General features: G+C 47.2%; 1 protein-coding gene across 1 annotated transcript; it reads right to left on the bottom strand.

The window, feature by feature from the left end:
* Positions 1–59: 59 nt before the first annotated feature.
* On the bottom strand, positions 60–13432 carry LOC117050997 (arylacetamide deacetylase-like 3). The gene is made up of 4 exons (XM_033156999.1): positions 13313–13432; positions 5125–5341; positions 3962–4025; positions 60–837 (listed from the first exon to the last, which is right to left on the bottom strand). The coding sequence occupies exons 1-4, from the start codon at positions 13430–13432 to the stop codon at positions 60–62; spliced, it is 1179 nt and encodes a 392-aa protein (XP_033012890.1).
* Between the last annotated feature and the right edge of the window lie 7169 nt (positions 13433–20601).

Here is a 20601-nt window from a genome sequence, read left to right as displayed (position 1 = left end):
AGAAGTAGAAGACCAGAACTGCAGAAAAACAACAACACATTGCTCCCTTCTTTTACCCTTTATAACCGTTCTAAGAAATTGATTAAATGTTGAAAGGATGCCCTTGAACTCTGAAATTCCAATGGCCCATGACCAATTAGCAAAAGAACTCCATGAAATCCATCCGCAATATGATGCCATGTCACCTGCACACCATTGTCCTCCAGACGTTTCTTGTACAACAACCCATCATCTCGGACAGAACAATATTCACAGGTTAAAATTAATGTCTCGGGGAGCTTTTGGAGAACACAATCTTCTGCTAAAAGTGGGCAGAACATTGCATTACAACCTGATCTGAATAATTCATAAAAATTTTCTGAGAACGGAGCACGTTCTATCGGCCTATAGCCCCTAATTTTAAATTCTTCTGGGATGTTATCAGCAGAAATCCATTTTTGGTACTTCTCCCATGTGTCATCAGGGACATGGGAGCCCTTCAGTATCCCATCCACATCTTTGGGCATCTTGCCTGTGAGATATTGGATACCAAACCGGACAGCCCATTTGTTGAAAAACAAGATAACTGAACGGTTTTGCTGATGGGAAGGCAAGTTGAAGTCCATTGCTTGGAGGAGCGGGTAGATCAGGAACTGAGCTCGCACTCTTGGTAGATCCTTTCTTGCTGCCAAGATTTGACAAACGGAAGCTGCAAATGTGCCCCCACTACTATCCCCCCCAATAACAATGCGGCTGGGGTCCACACCGTATTCCTTTGCATTCTTCAAAAAGTGGGTTGCAGCAGTACAACAGTCTTGAACCGCGACTGGAAACACGTGCTCAGGAGCTAAACGGAAGCTTAAATGAAAGAGAGACGTTTTCTCAATTCATCATTGCACCTTCCATGGCAGTGGCATAGGAAGGGCGGGGCATAGGGGGCACTGTGCCCCCGGTTCCAGGGGAGGGGGGTGACACTCCCTGGCCCCTTCCCCACTGCCTGGCACCCTGTCCGTGCTACTTTACAGACAGGGCTGCCTGACCCACCACTCGCTCACTGGCTCGCAGCAGTGCTGGCCGGGTGCATCCGGCCGGTGCTGCTGCTCCTGCGGCGAGCCAGCTCACAGCAGCGGGTTGTGGGGCTGCCCGACCCGCCACTCACTCACCAGCTCACAGCAGCGCAAGCCGGATCCACTATGCATGCCCAAAAATTCCAGGCATGTGCAGTGCATCCGATGCGTCGTGGCATCACAACGCATGCACCGTGACGCCCCACCCCCAGGGGGGTTCCTCCGCACCACCACCCTGGGTGGTGGCGAGGCTTCCTCCGCCACTGTTCCATGGTAAAAAAACCATCTTTCTGAATATTGTTCAACTTTTACTAAGCTGACCATCAGGTTTTGGGTTATTTTGTGGTTGTTGTTTTTTTTAATTAACCTCCTGTTTATTAACATTTTCAATCCATCTGATAAATGAAGCACTCTCACAATATGCTCCTTTGAGCTATGGAATCTAAAGCTAAATAAATTGGAGTTCTTGTTAGTAAATGCACCCCCCCCCAAAAAAAAACAGACTAAGAACTCAGGCCAATATAAGTTTCAATAATGAGAGTAATCCCTACTCACAAGTCAAATGTGAATTGCAACAAAAATACATACAGTTATACAGAAACTGTAAACTCAAGTCACAAGGATATATGCAAAACAATAGTCTGTTACAGATCTTAGTCTCAATCATATAAGTGTGTCCTATTATTTTCTACGTTTCTTAGAGTTAACAACTAAGTTTAAGAAGATCAACGTGTATCCTGAGATTATCTGCGTGTCTTATATGATCTCTTAAAACTTAGCTGATGAAGGTGAATAAACAGAAACAGGGCCCTGTCCTGGCTTCTGATTTATGAATGACCTCTGACTTCTGATCAATGATTGAGACTAAGATCTTTACATCAAACATGACATGAATATATTCTGATTATGGACTAGCATGAATTTGACTCAATTTAAAGACTCTTATATCCAATGCTGTAACAGATTATTGTTTTGCATATATCCTCGTGACTTGAGTTTACAGTTTCTGTATAACTATATGTCTTTTTGTTGCAATTCGCATTTGACTTGTGAGTAGGGATTACTCTCACTATTGAAACTTACCAGTATATTGGCCTGAGTTCTTGGTCTGCTTTTTTATTGATGGAATCTAAAGCGGCTGGGACAACCCAGCCAGATGGGTGGGGTATAAATAATACTAATACTCAGTGCTTTTATTCTAAAAAAAAAATATGTTCAGGGATACTCCCATTTTCCTACTTATATTGAAATACTGCCCCTCAATGAGGCCAAACTTAGATTCACAAAATGTTTAGGGGTATGTGTACCCCTGTGTCCCCCCAGAAAAAAGCACTACTAATACTAAAATACTAACACTAATACTAGTTGAAACTTTTAATTGTTGTTGTTGTTTTTTAAGATTGTACAGGGTTTCCCAGTACACAATTTCCTAGTGATTTTCAGTGACTGTGGACTAATCTTTCCCTCTTGTCATCGCAGTGTAAATGCATCTTATGATAAATCTCAAGTGTCTTGCTCCTTTATACTGCTCTTCTATCTTCCTTTTTATTCTTCACCATTGGCTTATAGCAGAGGCAGGGAAACCTCTGACTCGGGCCAAGTGACTTCAACCAGAACGCATGCCACCTCTTCATTCTAGATATGGGATTATCCTTTCCCTATAATAGAGCTCTGAATCATCAAAGGACTGAAATGGAGGATAAGCGTATCAGTGCCTCCTGGCCATGATGGTTATGTTCTCTCCCTCCTCTATTGAAGGTGTTATGCTCCTAAATGCCAGTTGCTGGGAATCACGAATGGGTGGAGTGCTGCTGCACTCAGGTTCTGTTTGAGCTCTTTCCATGGGCATCTGTGAGAACAAAATACTGAACTAGATAGATCCAGCAGGACTTTTCCATTAAGTGGCCACTGTAGAGCAGGCACGTCCAACAGGTAGATCGTGATCTACCGGTAGATCACTAGTAGATCACTGGTTCCCCTAAAAAAAGCTCAATTTTTTTGCCCTGGACCCAAAAAAACCAGGGATTTCCTTCTCCCTAAAAAAAGCTCAACAACAAATTTCACCCGAATGCCTAAAAAACGGTGTTTTCCTCCTCCCCCAAAAAGCTCAACAACTTTGACCTGAACCCCCCAAAAGGGGGTAGATCACTGCCAGTTTTTAACTCTGTAAGTAGATCACAGTCTCTTGGGAGTTGGCCACCCCTGCTGTAGAGCACACAAAAGACCATTTGAGTTTGCAGGGAATGTCTGAAAAGCCTTTCACCTCCCTCAACCGACTGGCTGATCCCGCCTCCTGTTCTCTGTCCTGGCTCCAGGAGTTGGTCTCTCTGGTGAGGGCAGCTAGGGGCAAGTTTGGAGGCGAGGGGGGCAGCTGGTGTGGGGGCAGAGCTTTGGTCCCACCCCGTTGCAAGAGTGAAATACTCCCTCCCCCCCCCCTGTCACGGGACAGCCAGAGAACGCAATTGGGGCGGGGGGGCGGGGAGGAGAAGAGTCAGAACAGGAACAGTCAGGAGGAGGAGATCAGGAAATGATGGGAGAGGCAGAGGGGGAGAGAGTAGGAGGCAGGCAGGCGGCATCGAGGCTCTGTGGTGCTGAAGGAGAGCCCCAACACCACACCGGAAGCTCAGGGACGGAGGGAGAGATCGTGCCCTTAGCTCAGGAAAGGAGAGAATTAAAACGCAGGGATCAGAGACGTGTGGGGAGATTTCCACGCCTACTGTGCTGGAGAAGAAGCCGGAGAAAGCCACTCTCCGAATCTGATTCAACAGATTCGGACGCATGAGTCTTAGCTGCGCTGTCTGACCATATGTAAATAAAGATTGTATGAGCAGAGAGTGAGCAGAGAGTGATTATTGCGAGGAGCAGCTCACACCTTCACACACACCCCGATACACAATGAGAGTGAGCACACTTACCCAACACTCACAACCACTGAGTCACTTTCTAAGGCAAGGCAGCGGCTGAATAGTTCACTTGATTCTAAAAACAAGGCAAAATGAGAGAGATCATTTGGTTGGTTCCATGGCAAAACTCTTATCAGTATTTCCGAAGAAAATACGATGTGAACAAGGGGTTGCAAGTTGATGTAGCTGTGCGAATTTTCTTGTCTCCAACTCATTAATTGAGATCAAGTAGTGCCAGAGTAGAACCAAACTCAGTCCACATTTCTGGGTTCCTTTTCATCATGTCTTTCAGAAGTTAAAGAACTTCTGAGATATCAGATTTTTCTGGCTTTTTGTGGGTTACTCATGGGCTGTGATGCTTGAGAATGTGATTGAAATAGTCACCATTACAACAGGGTGCCTCTCTATCCCATTCTCCACTCACAGAATTCCATCCTGCATTGCAAACTGAAACTGACCTGCCCACGGGGGGGGGGGGGGCGGCGGACACGAGCAATTTACACCATTTTGACCAGGAAACAGACAGTCAGGTTTAGTGCATGGGTAGGTAAACTAAGGCCCGGGGGCAGATCTGGCCCAATCACCTTCTAAATCCGGCCCACGGATGGTCCAGGAATCAGTGTGTTTTTACATGATAGAATGTGTCCTTTTATTTAAAAGGCACCTCTGGGTTATTTGTGGGGCCTGCCTGGTGTTTTTACATGAGTAGAATGTGTGCTTTTATTTAAAATGCATCTCTGGGTTATTTGTAGGGTATAGGAATTCATTCATTTTTTTCCTTCAAAATATAGTCCGGCCCCCCTCACAAGGTCTGAGGGATAGGGGACCGGCCCTCTGCTGAAAAAGTTTGCTGACCTCTGGTTTTGTGGGCAGTTTTTGGACTAGGATCTGGGGAAACGGTTCACACCCCCACTCGGCCATGAGGCTCTCTCAGCCTAACCTACTCCAACACGGCTACCTACCTGTAACTGGAACTACTCCAAAGGGTTGTTGTGAGGATGGAATGAGAAGGGGGAGAGCAATGAATGTCATTTTGATTTCCTTGGAGGAAAAGTGGAATATTAACGTACTGATAAATAATAAATAAATATCATGAACTTATATGTTTAAATACCATGTCAATTTCTTATAAACCCACATAATGAACATTTGCAGGTTCCCTCCAAAGAACTTACGGATGCTTCCGAGTACTCCAATACCTCCATGCAGATAGATAATTCCTCTCCTGTTCTCAGAAAGTGATTTATTGAGACAGTACACTCTCACTGGCACCTCATCAAAAACCAGATCTTTGATGATTAGCATTGAGTTCTTCTTAGGTGGTGCTCCGTCCATGATAATTCGAAGGGTTTTATGTAAGTGGCAAATGCCAAGTTTATCCAGAAGTAACCCCTGTTTTTTAACAAGACATACAAAGGAAATCAGTTTAAGATGCTTCTTTATCAGTATAACATTTTTGGTCTTAAAGCAAAAATTGGAAGACAACCCTCCTGAAAGATACTCGGAGTCGAGTGTGAATTTCATGCTCTTTATTCAGCTCATAGTAGTGAGGACTGTAGTTCCCCCAAAACGTTTGCTTTATATACACTATTTACACAATGGGCCCCACGTGATTGGCTAATTCCGGGATACTCCTGTATGCCAATCAGAGTGCAGATTCACTTCCACCTGGAGCTGGATTGGGTGGCTCCTGCGGACCAATCAGACTGCTGCAATCTCAATCCTATTGTTCTGGGACCAATCAGACTGCTGCAATCTCAATCCTATTGTTCTGGGACCAGTCAGACTGCTGCAATCTCAATCCTATTGTTCTGGGACCAGTCAGACTGCTGCAATCTCAATCCTATTGTTCTAGGACCAATCAGCCTGCTGCAGTTTGGATCCTATTCAACTCAGTACATAACACCCCTCCCCTCTAAGTTCCAGTCCTGCCTGGGAGGTTGCATCCATAGTCCTCAAGGTACGCTGGTCGCCTACGTGTGCGTTGCGGCCTAGGCTGTTCCCTGGTCAGGGGTTCTGGTTCTGGCTCGTGTTCCGAGGCTGCTGGTTGTGATGGGGCTGTTTGGTCTGGCGCAACCAGCTCGCTCTGTCGTGGCTCTGGTTCCGGTGCCCTTTCGGCCTCTCGGGTCCTCTCAGTATTTACTGATTCTGCCTCCCCTGCCGGCCCCTCCTGCTCTACGGGTCTCAATGCCCCACTGTTCCCTTGGGACTCCTCTGACCTGTCCTCCTCCTGGTTTTCTCCTGGGAATCGTCGCCGTAGCTGGTCGCAGTGGCGGCGCCAGCATTGCCCCCCCTCTGTTAGCACCTCGTATGACACAGGGCCCGTCACCCTGGTGACTGTGGCGGGTACCCATGCTGGGCCTGCCCCAAAATTCTTTGCGTACACTGGATCTTGGGCCACAAAGGTCCGGGGGTTCCTGCCTTCACCCACCACTACCTCATCCTGAGCTCTGTCGGGGTGGAGGCGGTCCAGTCTGATTGCAAGGCGCCGGCCCATTAGTAGCTCAGCGGGGCTCCGGCCAGTCGTTGAGCTGGGGGTGCTGTGCTGTGCTAGAAGGAATGTGGCAAGGCGGTACTCCCAGTCCCCTTGCGTCATGCGGCGTAGGGTGTCCTTGGTGGTCCGCACCATGCGCTCTGCTTGGCCATTGGTGGCAGGGTGGAATGGTGCTGAGTGGATGTGGCGGATGGCATTCTGCGTTGTGAAGGTCAGGAATTCTTCTGACGTAAATGCGGTTCCGTTGTCTGAGACGAGAGTGTCAGGGAGTCCATGGGTTGCAAACAGCCTGCGTAGTACCTTGATGGCTGCGGACGTAGAAGTGGATGGTACCAGTGCGACTTCCAGCCATTTGGTGTAGGAGTCCACCACTATGAAGAATGTTTTCCCCTGGAAGGGGCCCGCGAAGTCCATGTGCAGCCGTGACCATGGTGCTCGGGCGGACTCCCAGGACTGCACTGGGGACCTTGGGGGATCTGGGCGGGATTCTTGGCAGGCCTGGCAGTGTTTGACCCAGGTCTCTATCTCTCCGTCAATCCCTGGCCACCATACATAACTCCTGGCGAGGGCCTTCATTCTCACTACCCCTGGGTGTGTCTCGTGAAGGGCTGCAAGGACCCTTTTGCGAAGGGGCTCAGGAACGACGACCCTGCTTCCCCATAACAGGCACCCCTTGTGGGCCGACAGTTCATGTTTACGGGTTGTGTAGCCAGCGAATTCTGGCCCGGGGCTGCTGCTGGGCCATCCCCTCCACACCCAGTCCAGGACCCGGGAGATGACCCTATCTTTCTTGGAATGGTGTGCAACTTCTTGTGCCTGAATAGGGCGGTCGGGAAGCAGCTCCAGGCTCATAACCTCTTGTGCGGGTGCTGGGTCGGGGCCTGTTTCTGGTAGTGGTAGCCTGCTGAGAGCATCTGCGTGGCCCATCGCTTTCCCAGGGCGGTGAATCAGTACATACTGGTAGCCGGCAAGGAAAATTGACCACCTGAGGACACGAGGAGACAGCACTTGGGGGGTCTGCTTTTCGGGGGCAAACAAACCAAGCAACGGCTTGTGATCAGTCACCACGGTAAAGGGCCGCCCGTACAAGAAATCATGGAATTTTTTTACGCCCTTCACGATTGCCAGACCTTCCTTGTCGATTTGCGAGTAGTTCCGCTCGGCTGCGGTGAGTGTCTGGGAAAAGTATGCCACTGGCACCTCTCTTCCATCTGGGAGTTGGTGTCCAAGGACAGCGCCAATGCCGTAGGGTGAGGCGTCGCATGCTAGCACCACCGGCAGCCTCTCGTCGAAGTGTGCCAAGACCGAGTTTGAGACGAGCAAGTCCTTGACTGCCTGGAATGCGGCCTCCTGGCGCTGGCCCCACACCCAAGGGGCCCGCTTGTCCAGGAGTCTGTGTAGGGGCTCTGCTACTGCTGCCTTATGGGGAAGGAAGGCATGGTAAAAGTTCAATAGCCCCAAGAAGGCCTGAAGTTCAGTCTTGCCCTTGGGCGCTGGGGCATCACAAATGGCCCGTACCTTGTCCCCAGTCGGGTGGACCCCTTCTGCATCCACCATAAATCCCAGAAAGTCCACCTGAGGCACTCCTAGTAGACACTTTTCCCGCTTCACCTTGAGACCCGCCGTCTGGAAACGGTGCAGAACGGTGCGAAGGCGGTCCTCAAACTCCTCTGCCGTGGGCCCGGCAATCAACACATCATCGAAGAAGGGGGTGACGCCAGGAATCCCTTTAAGCAGCGAGTCCATTAGATCCTGGAATATGCCTGGTGCCACGCTGACACCGAATTGCAGCCGCTTTACCTTGAACGCTCCCCTGTGCGTCACAATCGTCTGTGCCTCTGCTGTGGCTTCATCTACTGGCAGCTGTTGATAGGCTTGGGCCAAGTCCAGCTTGCCAAAAAATTTTGACCCAGCCAGGGTGGCGAGGACATGGCTGACCACTGGCACTGGGTATGCGTGGGCCATGAGGGCCTTGTTTATGGTACATTTGTAGTCTGCGCAGATGCGGACTGAACCATTAGGCTTGACGGGTGTGACGATCGGGGTTTCCCAGGTGGCATTAGGTACAGGCTCCAGCACTCCTTGCTCCACGAGCCGGTCCAATTCCTCGTCTATACGGGGTTTCAGGGCGAACGGGACCCGGCGGGCCTTGAGCCTGACAGGTCGTACTGTGGGGTCCAGCTGTAGGGCAACAGGGGGGCCCGTATACTGTCCCAATTTCCCATCGAAAACCGCCGGAAACTCCTTGCATATGGCGTCCACATCCATTTGTAAGCTAGTGCGGTTCACCCCGGTGACGGCTAGCCCCAGTGGTCCAAACCATGCCAATCCCAGTAAGCTAACATAGGAGCCCTTGACCACGAGCAAGTCCAGTTGCCGCGTCCGCCCTCGATATTGCACCCTGAAGGTCCCCACCCCCATTGTGGGGACCTTACGTTTCTGGAAGTCCCGGAGGGTGAATGGGGCCGGCCTGAGTTTGGGACCCCCACTAGGGCACAGTTTCCTTAAAGTCCGTGCCGAGATTATGGATAGGGTTGAACCTGTGTCCAGCTCCATGCGGCACGGGGCCCCCTCTATCTGTACCTCTACATAAATTTTCTCTATGTTGGGGTGGGGCAACTGGTATACCTGGTAGTCCGTGGTCTCCGTCGAGTTGCCTTGGTGCGTTGGGCCCCGGGACCTGGGGCTCTTGGGGCGGTCATCTGATGCCTGGCGTCGGGTGGGCCGAGCCCGACACACCCGGGCGATGTGGCCTGATTTTCTGCACTGCCTGCATTCGGCATTGCGGAAACGGCAGGTCCTCCTCTCGTGATTCTCCCCGCAGCTTGCGCAGTTCCCTCCTTCTGGTCGAGGCAGCTGTGGTGTGTGCACGGCTTGAGTGCGCTGCTGTACTCTGTGCACCTCCTCCCTGTCTGATCCTGAATCGTCGATGAGGTCCTCCTGGTGGACCCTTGGTTGGGACGGCACGCTCGGCCGTGCCTCTTGCATCGACCTCTCGGCGGCTTCTGTTGCCAGGGCCTCCTCCAGAACGACCTGGAACGTTAGGTCCTTCTTGGCATAGAGGCGTCGTTGCAGCTTCTCGTCCCTCAGGCCACCGACGAGGCGGTCACGCAGCATGTTCTCCAACTCTGAGAAGTTGCAGAACCGAGCGGCTTGGCGGAGGGAGGTCACAAACCCCGTTATGGTTTCCCCAGGGGCTTGCCGCTTTGCATAGAAGGCATTTCGACGAGCCACCACCGAGGGCTGTGGCGAGAAGTGCCCCTTCAGCCGTTCCACTATTGTTTTGTAAGGAACGGTAGCGACATCATCAGGCGCAAGGAGAGCCCGGGCGATTTCGAATGTCTCCTCTCCGCAGACGCTGAAGAATATCGCCCTCTTCTTGGCATCGTTGGTGACCCCTTTAGCTTCTAGAAGAAAGGTGAAACGGGTGGCATATCCTTCCCAGTCTCCTGATGCTGGGTTGAACGGCGAGAAGCTGCTGTCTGTTGCCATCTTGAGTTCCTTGGGACCCGGAGCTGAAGCCTGGATACACGGTGCGAGGCAGCTGTGCGGCAGGTGGCGTTGCTGCGGTGCTGTGTGTTGCAGTCAGCTCAGCGGGATCCCACCTTCGTCGCCAGTGAAAGATACTCGGAGTCGAGTGTGAATTTCATGCTCTTTATTCAGCTCATAGTAGTGAGGACTGTAGTTCCCCCAAAACGTTTGCTTTATATACACTATTTACACAATGGGCCCCACGTGATTGGCTAATTCCGGGATACTCCTGTATGCCAATCAGAGTGCAGATTCACTTCCACCTGGAGCTGGATTGGGTGGCTCCTGCGGACCAATCAGACTGCTGCAATCTCAATCCTATTGTTCTGGGACCAATCAGACTGCTGCAATCTCAATCCTATTGTTCTGGGACCAGTCAGACTGCTGCAATCTCAATCCTATTGTTCTGGGACCAGTCAGACTGCTGCAATCTCAATCCTATTGTTCTAGGACCAATCAGCCTGCTGCAGTTTGGATCCTATTCAACTCAGTACATAACACCTCCCTTAATGGAAAATCAAAAAGAGGTGGGAAACATCAGTATCACTAACTGTTTTACAATGAAGTTAGAGAAGATTGTTCCATCACCATCAGTTATTTGCATGCTGCCTTTCCCAGAGTTTGGAATGAGCTAGTTCAGTTGAATGAAGTTTACTGAATTAGTTCAAAAATCTGTGGACTACACCTGAGAGTAATTCCCTTAATTGCCCAATGTCAGGGACTGGCTGGATGAGGAATATTGATGGGCGTCACCTGTCCTAGAACCCCCCAGGGATGACATAGAACAGGCATCCCCAACCTTCGGCCCTCCAGATGTTTTGGACTACAATTCCCATCATCCCTGACCACTGGTCCTGTTAGCTAGGGATCATGGGAGTTGTAGGCCAAAACATCTGGAGTGCCGCAGGTTGGGGATGCCTGACATAGAACATGGATAGGCAAACTAAGGCCCGGGTGCCGGATCTGGCCCAATCGCCTTCTAAATCCAGCCCACGGATGGTCTGGGAATCAGCGTGTTTTTACATGAGTAGAATATGTGCTTTTATTTAAAATGCATCTCTGGGTTATTTGTGGGGGATAGCAATTTGTTCATTCACCACCACCCCCCAAAAAATATAGTCCGGCCCCTACAAGGTCTGAGGGACAGTGGACCGGCCCCCTGCTGAAAAAGTTTGCTGACCCCTGACATAGATTATTTAGAACCCAGATCATGGTGGTGAGACACTGGAGAGCAGTCTGGTGAAGGGACAAGCTGGGAGGAAGCTTGAGTGATTGGGGGGGGGGGGGTCAGAAGAAGTCGGTATTTCCAGGACAGGGCTGGAACTCAGAGTCTCGGTGTCAGTGCAGACCCAGAGAGTAGTCAGAGATTGCCCCTGCTACACAGCAGCTGGATAATCCCTGTCCTGCTGGCTCCCCTTCCCCCCTGACACCCCCCTTGAGGAGAGTCCTGCACATTGCTTATCAACCATTCAGGCAGGCTCAGAGGGGGAGCCCACTCCTCACCACAATCTCTGTCTGCTTGGGAGGGATCCGGAGTGAGAGGCTAGAGGGGGTAGGTGGGGCCAGTGGTCAGTTTCAGCAACATCTCAAGCTGAATGAGTCGAGCCAGAGTAACTCCACAGTGTTGTTACTTTCCGTGAATAAAAGCTAATGACATTTTGTGTCTCATGTTCTTTCCTGCCCTGTGGATGGCCTGCACTCGCCTGACAGCTCCTTGACACCAGAGGGGCAACATATGGATCCCACTAAGGTGCAGAGTGCCGGATCACCTCATTTGTCTCCTGAGAAATCTCTACGTGGGACAAGAAGCTACAGTTAGAACTGGATATGGAACAACTGATTGGTTCAAAATTGGGAAAGGAGTACGACAAGGCTGTATATTGTCTCCCTGCTTATTTAACTTATATGCAGAATTCATCATGCGAAAGGCTGGACTGGATGAATCCCAAACCGGAATTAAGATTGCCGGAAAAAATATCAACAACCTCAGATATGCTGATGATACTACCTTGATGGCAGAAAGTGAGGAGGAATTAAAGAACCTTTTAAGGAGGGTGAAAGAGGAGAGCACAAAATATGGTCTGTAGCTCAACATCAAAAAAACTAAGATCATGGCCACTGGTCCCATCACCTCCTGGCAAATAGAAGGGGAAGAAATGGAGGCAGTGAGAGATTTCACTTTCTTGGGTTCCATGATCACTGCAGATGATGACAGCAGTCACGAAATTAGAAGACGCCTGCTTCTTGGGAGAAAAGCAATGACAAACCTAGATAGCATCTTAAAAAGCAAAGACATCACCTTGCCGACAAAGGTCCGTATAGTTAAAGCTATGGTTTTCCCAGTAGTAATGTACGGAAGTGAGAGCTGGACCATAAAGAAGGCTGATCGCCGAAGAATTGATGCTTTTGAATTATGGTGCTGGAGGAGACTCTTGAGAGTCCCATGGACTGCAAGAAGATCAAACCTATCCATTCTCAAAGAAATCAGCCCTGAGTGCTCACTAGAAGGACAGATCCTGAAGTTGAGGCTCCAGTACTTTGGCCACCTCATGAGAAGAGAAGACTCCCTAGAAAAGACCCTGATGTTGGGGAAGATGGAGGGCACAAGGAGAAGGGGACGACAGAGGATGAGATGGTTGGACAGTGTTCTCGAAGCTACTAACATGAGTTTGGCCAAACTGCGAGAGTCAGTGAAGGATAGGCGTGCCTGGCGTGCTCTGGTCCATGGGGTCACGAAGAGTCGGACACGACTGAACGACTGAACAACAACAACAAGGTGCAGAGTGTAGTTTCGTCCCAGGAGCCCAAGATGAAGAAAGACCTACAGAGGTTCTTAGGGTTCGCCTGTTGAATGGTTTATTTAAATATTAAGGTTCTTTATTGTTTCACAAGATGTGTATCTCTTTAAAGGCCACAGTAAATATCATGACCTAGTTTTACAGCTGTGAAGCAGTATAGCAGGTGCTGTTAAGTTGTGTTAATTAAGCTGTGTCAGAAATTGGATATAGTACATAAAGAGCAGCGTGTACCTGTTTTAGTACCCTGGTGAATGGGTGTGCTATACTTATAGATTTAATGTAAGAGGAGTTTTTGTTTTTGTAATTAAAGCCAAGCAAAATATATTGTTGTGTTTCTTCATTGTTTGCTGAACGTGTGGTCCCCCCAGCCCGCTTTCTGCAGCGCAATTAATCTGCTAAATATGCAACATCGCCAACTCTTACCGCAAGTTCATGCCAGCCTATTCGAGACTCAGTACACCCCCTCACAGATTCCAGTGGACTGCAGAGGTGCAACAGGCATTTAAGCATCTCAAAACCTTGTTCTCCTCAGAAGCGTACCTGGCTCATGCAGACCCCCACAGGCCTTTGATTATAGAAATGGATACCTCTGACAGAGTGGTAGGTGCTGTGCTGCTGCAGGAAGACCAAGACGGGACCATACGCCTGTGTGCCTTCCATTCTAGAAAGTTGAACCCTTCAGAGCAGAATTACACCATTTGGCAAAAGGAGCTTTCAGTTGTCAAAGAAGCCTTTGAAGTGTGAAGACACTTCCTAGAACGGGCACAGCACCAGGTGGAGGTGTGCACCGACCATCGCAATCTGGAGTATTGGCAGATGACGCATCGTCTAAATCAGTGGCAGATCTGCTGGGCACAGTTCTTTGCTCAGTTTGACTTCAGAGTCCAATATGTGTTGGGTAGTCAGAATCAAGGAGTGGATGCTCTCTTCAGGAAGTCGGAATGTCAGGATGGCAAGCTGGCCTCCATGTATAGACATATCTTGAAGCCAGCACAACTACAGACAGCAGCTGGGTCAGTCATGGTAGCAAACAAGAGAGGATGCCTTCACCAGAGACAAGTTAACGGTGCTGCAGGAAGGCAGCAATGAAGCAGAGGGCTTCTTGTCCCAAGTGAATCTCCACCGCCTCTGCTCTCCCACTTCCTCATCAGTCAATCTCATCTTCTTGCCTACGTGCCCTCTGTCTTTTAGCTCTTTGCTTTCCTACTTTCAAGGCTCACTGGGTTCTGGGAGGGGGGGGGTCTGGAATGCTTTCTAAAAACACTGTGTCTGTCAGCTGTCACCCCCCTGGTGCTTCCCCATCCTCCGTTTCCTCTCCCATTATTTCCCAACTTTCCTCCTCATCTGCCTCTGAGTTGTGACCTCCCTCAAATCCCTGTTGTAAATCTAAACTGTCTTTCTCGTCCTCCTCTCTGGAAGAGTCAAGCTGGGGAGGCAGTCTCCACCATTCCTCCTCTGCCCTGTTCCTGACAGAAGGATACTGTAGTCAACAATACTGAGAGCCACTGAGAGATCAAGGAGAATGTCATAAACAAGTATGACTGAAGCAGTTCCAAATATTGGAGGATATGGAACAGGGTGTCCCTATTTTTATTGGAGGGCATGAGCTGAGTGCGCTGAAGGGAGTCTCTGAGCTAATTTTATCTTCTTCCAGATGATGGGCTGATCTTTCACATTGGTCTTCTGAACAGTGGCGAATGGAGCCGCTTGGCTGCCCGGGGCGGCAAATGTGGAGGCCTCCCCGGGAGCGGGGCGTTGCTCAGCAGCGCACATGTGTCGTGACGTCACGATGCACGATGTGCATGCCAGGACGAATGGCGCATGTGCCAGTGAGGCGTCACACAGCAAAAAAGGAAAACTGGGAATTAGGTTTGATTTGGAATTCAACAGGGGGGGATCTGAGAAAGTCAATTGATGATGAAATTGAGGAAAGTAAGTAGTTCTGGCCCAGGAAAAGGGCCAGGTTTAAGCAATGATTTACACAAGTTAATTGGTTAAATTTGAAAAGATTTTGTATGTGCTCCAGTGAGAGGGTGGGCTTGGTCATTTGCTCCCCCTGGTGGGAGAAGGGGGAGTATGAAAAAATTTAACCATGTAATGTTTGGGATTTAAATGGTAAAAACCCCATAAATTTTTAATAATAATAATAATAATAATAATAATAATAATAATAATAAATCTCATACATGATAGATAAAAAAAAGAAAGCCCCACTCCGCTCTCTTCCTGCTGATTTCTCCCTGCTGCTCTGCTTTCTCCCTGCTCCCGTTTGCTGTGTGCTTGCATGTGTGTTGGCGTGAGTTGCAAACGTTTTAAGGGGAAGGTGTGTGGGGTTTGCTGCCATTTTTTTCCCCTCCCCACCGGGTGAGCACCCAAGCGGCTCAGCCTTTTTTGCTGCATGACGCCTCGCTGGCCCACCCCTCGCCTCTGCAGCTCCACCCAGGGTGGGCCCAGCAGCAAGGGAGAACTTAACAAAGTGCACGCTGGGGGAAAAAACAAACAAAAAAGCAAAAAAGCAAAACGCTCGCCAAGCGAGTGAGTGAGCAAGCAAGGAAGCCGCCGCCGCGTGAGGTTTTTGCTGTGGGATGATGTCAGTCAAGTCCAATATTCTAAGGGAGGACCAACTGCCACTTTGTGTCAGTTAGCTTTAATCTGATCTGTCTTACAGTGAACAAGAGGCAGAGGACCAGATTTCTGGTAGCATCAGAGACAAAGAGGAGGACTCGGATGGAGACATGCCAGTGTTAGAGGAGGATGAGGAAGCTGATGCGGTCACAGTATCAGAGGTCAGACTCTCATCCAGAACTAACAAAGGTATTCCACCAACAAAATTGTCCTACTTTGCAGGATCGGCATTTCCACACGAACCTTCCACATGGCAAGAGATAGAGAAAATGCCAGCTGCACAAGCTAGTCTCTAGAAGAAAGCTGCACAGGAGGAGATAGATGCATTGCATCAGCATAAAACCTGTTCTCTCACTGAACTACCTCCCAGTAAGAAGGCGGTTGGCAGTAAGTGGGTGTTCAAGGTTAAGAAGGGGTCAGAAGGAGAAGTACAACGTTATAAAGCCAGACTTGTGGCACAAGGCTTTTCATAAAAAATATGGTGAAGATTATGATGAAGTTTTTGTTATTGATATTCCAGGTTGACCAGAGCAACTGGCATGCCCTCCCAGTTAGCTCACTCAATAACTGCTGAAAACTCCTGGTTGAGTTTCCGTCCCTGGAGCAGTGGAAATCATGGGCCTAGTCTACAGACAGCCAGGCACACCTTCAGATTTCCTTAAGCAGCAGAAGTTGGCATAACAGAGGCTTGTATGAACGTTTTAAACAAGCGTCTTTATTAAACAAAACATCAGGACAAAACCTGAGGTAAAAGCATAGACGTTTCCAGAAGCACACACACCGGCAGTTAACTCCAACTTACAGCCCAAGTCACATGTCCAACACTTCAGGTGGAATGAAAGAATTACAATAGTTTTCGCACCAACTGTGAAATATGTTTCCGAGCACAATTCAAAGTCTTGGTGTTGACCTTTAAAACCCTAAACAGCCTCGGTCCTGTATACCTGAAGGAGCGTCTCCACCCCCATCGTTCAGCCCAGACACTGAGATCCAGCGCCGAGGGCCTTCTGGCGATTCCCTCATTACAAAAGGTGAGGTTACAGGGAACCGGACAGAGGGCCTTTTCGGTAGTGGCGCCCACCCTGTGGAACACCCTTCCATCAGATGTCAAGGAAATAAGCAGCTATCCTATTTTTAAGAGACATCTGAAGGCAGCCCTGTTTAGGGACGTTTTTAATATCTAATGCTGTATTGTTTTAACATTCGTTTGGGAGCCACCCAGAGTGGCTGGGGAAGCTCAGCCAGATGGGTGGGGTACAAATAATAAATTATTATTAGGAGTGTGAGACACATCGACATTGCAACTGCTTTTCTTCATGGGCAAATTTCAGAAGAGATTTATATGCATCAACCTAAAGGTTTTATAAAGGCACATCAGGCACACTTAGTATGCAAGCTTCAAAAGAGTCTTTATGGAATCAAAAATTACATAAAAAGCTGACACAACTTGGTTACAAGGAGGGTCATGCTGATAAATGTTTTTACAGTAAGTTAAGTAATGGTCAATTGTCATATGTCTTAGCATTTGTAGATGATTTGATTATTGCTACATCAAATGAAAAGGACTATGTACAAATTGTAAAACGTCGTAGTAAAGAAGTAGGCGTTAAGGAACTGGGAGAAGTACAGTATTATCTTGGAATTCAAACTGAAAGAGAAAAAGATGGGTCATTTATTCTGAGTCAAAAGCAAAAGATTCAATAACTTATTGAATGCATGAAAATGCAAGATGCAAATACAGTTGCTACACCCATGGCCACTGATTTCTTAAAGAATCAACAAAACTCAAAACTGTTACCAGACAATAATAAATATAGGTCAATTATTGGTAAACTTTTATATTTAGTCACTACATGTAGACCTGATATTGCTAATGCTGTGGGGATACTTAGTAGGAAAGTAAATGCTCCCACTGAGTATGATTGGGCAGGTGTAAAAAGAGTGGTGAAATATTTGAAAGGTTCTATGTATTATAAATTAAGATTACCATCTGTCAGTAATCCTAGATTGGGTATACCGATTCATATTGGGCTGGTGACAATGTTGATGATAAATCCAGATTATAAATCTACATCTGGATATGTATTTATGTTTGGAGGTGGACCTATTTCATGGGGAAGTTATAAGCAGAACTGTATAGTGTTATCTTCCGCAGAAGCAGAATATATTGCAGCTACAGAAGCATGCAGAGAGGTTGCCTGGCTAGATCAACTCATTAAAGATTTTGGGTTGGTGAGCAAATTACCTGTCAAACTGCTGGAAGATATGGTAATCAAAGTTGTATAAAGTTATCTCAGAATGAGAAGTTTCACGCAAGATTGAAACACATTGGGGTGAAGTACCATTATATATGTGACATGATTCAAAGCGGTCTTGTGGATCTATGTTATTGCAGCACCAAAGGGATGACGGCAGATATCCTAACAAAGCCTCTGACAAAGGAAAGTTTCCAGAGTTTATGAGGAAAACTGGGACTCTGAGTAATAAAGATGTTTAATTTATTAATGTTGTATTGCCTGAGAAGGGGTTTGTGGGATGATGTCAGTCAAGTCCAATATTCTAAGACTTTGTGTCAGTAAGCTTTAGTCTGTTGTTTGGTTAGGCTGCTGCTGCTTAAAGATGTGTTAAGAAACTCACTAATATAGTTTATATAGTTTATATCTTTTGTTTTGTAACTTAAATATGTACATGAATGAATCTGCCAGTAAATTACTTTACTTTGGTTATTAATCAGATTCATGTGTATCTTTATTCTGAGGGGGATAAAGGGATTGACAATCAAGAAAAGGACGAAAGACTCAAAATGAGTCAGCAAGCCGTTTGCCACTGTGCAGGTTTAAAGAAGGAAATTTTAACTCTGCAACTATATTATATAAATGTTCCCACATTTGCCAGGCGGCTGAGCTTGGCTTGGGGGGTTGCGGGTCGCGGGGGCAGGGCCCCGAGTGTCACCCCCTCCAAGGCAGTACCCGGCGCGTCCCGCCCCCTACGCCCCGCCTTCGCTCTGCCCCTGCTTCTGAGAAGGCTCAGTTTCAAATGGCTGTGGTGGACCTTGAAGCTTTCCCCTTGAGGAAGAATTTACCACCAATACTGGGGAACTAGAAAACCTTAAGCAGACAGGGCTTAGATGTCCCATCCCCCAAGACTGAGATAGCCTTGTGACAGCACATATAGTTCTTAGGCTTGGTTTAAAATACTGTCCCACCTTCCCAGAAATATTGTCTCTTGGGTATGTAACTCAGCCCCAGAACAGATGCAGAGTGCGCCTTTATCTAATATGGTGGCCCCCAGCTAGGATTTTATATGCACAGAAACGGAAGGAAGAAAACATTCCAGCCAAAGAAGAATGAATAAGTAAGATAATGGGTTATGCAGGACTGGCAAAATTAACAGCAAAATTAAGAGAATCTAATGAGTGTTTAATGGAAGGATGGATACCTTTTCCAGGCTGTTTAAAGAAATATTATAGTATAATAAATTATAAATTATGGCAGTCAACTATGAAATTTACAGCTTGTACAACAATTAAAGAAAATATGATGAAAATAGTATTTAGGTGGCACTTGACACCGGATAAGCTAGCCAGAATATATAGGAATAACAACAATAAATGTTGGAAATGTAAAGATGAAGCTGGTACTTACCTTCTTTGCTGGTGGAGATGTAAAGTAATACAGAAATTTTGGAATGAGGTATATGAAAATTTGAAAAAGATATTGAAAGTAACATTTGAAAAAAAGCCAGAGTATTTATTGTTGAGTGTAATTCCTAAGAATATCCCAGAGGACAGGAGAAACATCTTTTTATATGCCATTGCAGCTGCAAGGATGCTTATAGCACAAAATTGGAAGGGAGAAAAGATACCCCAAATTAAGGATTGGCAGACTAAATTGATAGAGTTTTGAATTTGGCGAAAATGACGGGAGCAATTAGGAATATATCAAAGCAGAAATTGAAAGAAGAATGGAGGTATGTGGAGATGTATTTGAAAAAAGAAGGAATAGTAACAGAATTGGTGAGATGCTTTAATTGATTACTCAAGGTGTAAGGGAATAATTTTGAAAAGGAGACAAAGCATAGGAATGTTATATATTTCAAGATAATCAATGTAAAAGCAATATGAAGTCAATTATTTATTGTATGTGTGTATGATTTTAAATTTGATGTTGTATGGTTTGAATATCTAATAAAGATACTTTTGAGCTATGAGAAACAGAAGTAATTAGACTGTAATATTATGGTTCCTTCTTGAACTGTGGTGCCCAGAACTGGACACAGTATTCCAGGTGAGGTCTGACCATATTATGGTTATGATTTGATGGATAGAAGATAGGGTGCAGCAGAAGGCGAGAAAAAACAATTCCATGAAAAAAGGGTTGTGAAGTTGACAAAAATAAGAGAAAAGATGAAATTGTGTTATGACTATGGACTCAGTTACCCAGCTGCAAAGAAAACATTTTAAGTGTGTTGTAAAGTGCATTTTACAAATGTGATGCTAGATGTCGATGGTGAGCTATGGCAAATTCGACATATTTTTCAAAACGTTTTTTTTTAAAGCATTTTCACAATGTTGTTTTATATGTGTCCAGATTCCACTTGTATATGTTAAAAAATGTTGAAACTTAATAAAACATATTTGGAAAAAAATGTTCTTAACATAGTGCCCCCTGTAACGGACCAACCCTGAGCCTGGGTGTGAGCAGGTGCCCAGCACTCGAAGAGTTAACACCCACTCTAGATGACTGGCAGCTCAATCGCAGAGGCGGGTCTTTTCGACCTTTCAAAAGGGAGAGAATGGCAGTTGGGCGGTTGTTGTGGGTCAGGGATTGAGGGTGAGAGGGTGAGCGGGTTGGAGGTTAGGCTTAGGCTAGGGAAGGAAAGCTTTTATCCTGTTTAATGTTGTAACCAAGCTTACGTACCTAATAGAAAAACATTGTAACCGCATTCTACCTTAACATCCTTGATATTTAAGTTACCTCAATAAACATATTTTGTTTTTCAACGTTCGTGGACTCTGGCAGTGCGTCAGTACCTCTAGAGGTGTGGTTGAGGGGAAAAGCACTAAAGATTTCCTGTGGAAGAGGGGACGGGTGGCTTATTTTCCTAACACACAGAGGACTGGGCAGTGAAGCCAAAGGTGCCACACAGTTGCCAGAAGGAAAGGCAAGCTGCAGTAGTTTGGGAACCCAGGGCGGGAGATCCCA

The sequence above is a fragment of the Lacerta agilis genome, chromosome 8 (genome assembly GCF_009819535.1).
Source record: "Lacerta agilis isolate rLacAgi1 chromosome 8, rLacAgi1.pri, whole genome shotgun sequence".
NCBI lineage: Eukaryota > Metazoa > Chordata > Lepidosauria > Squamata > Lacertidae > Lacerta > Lacerta agilis.
The sequence above is the reverse complement of the archived record's forward strand: the minus strand, read 5'-3'. Positions and strand labels throughout refer to the sequence as shown.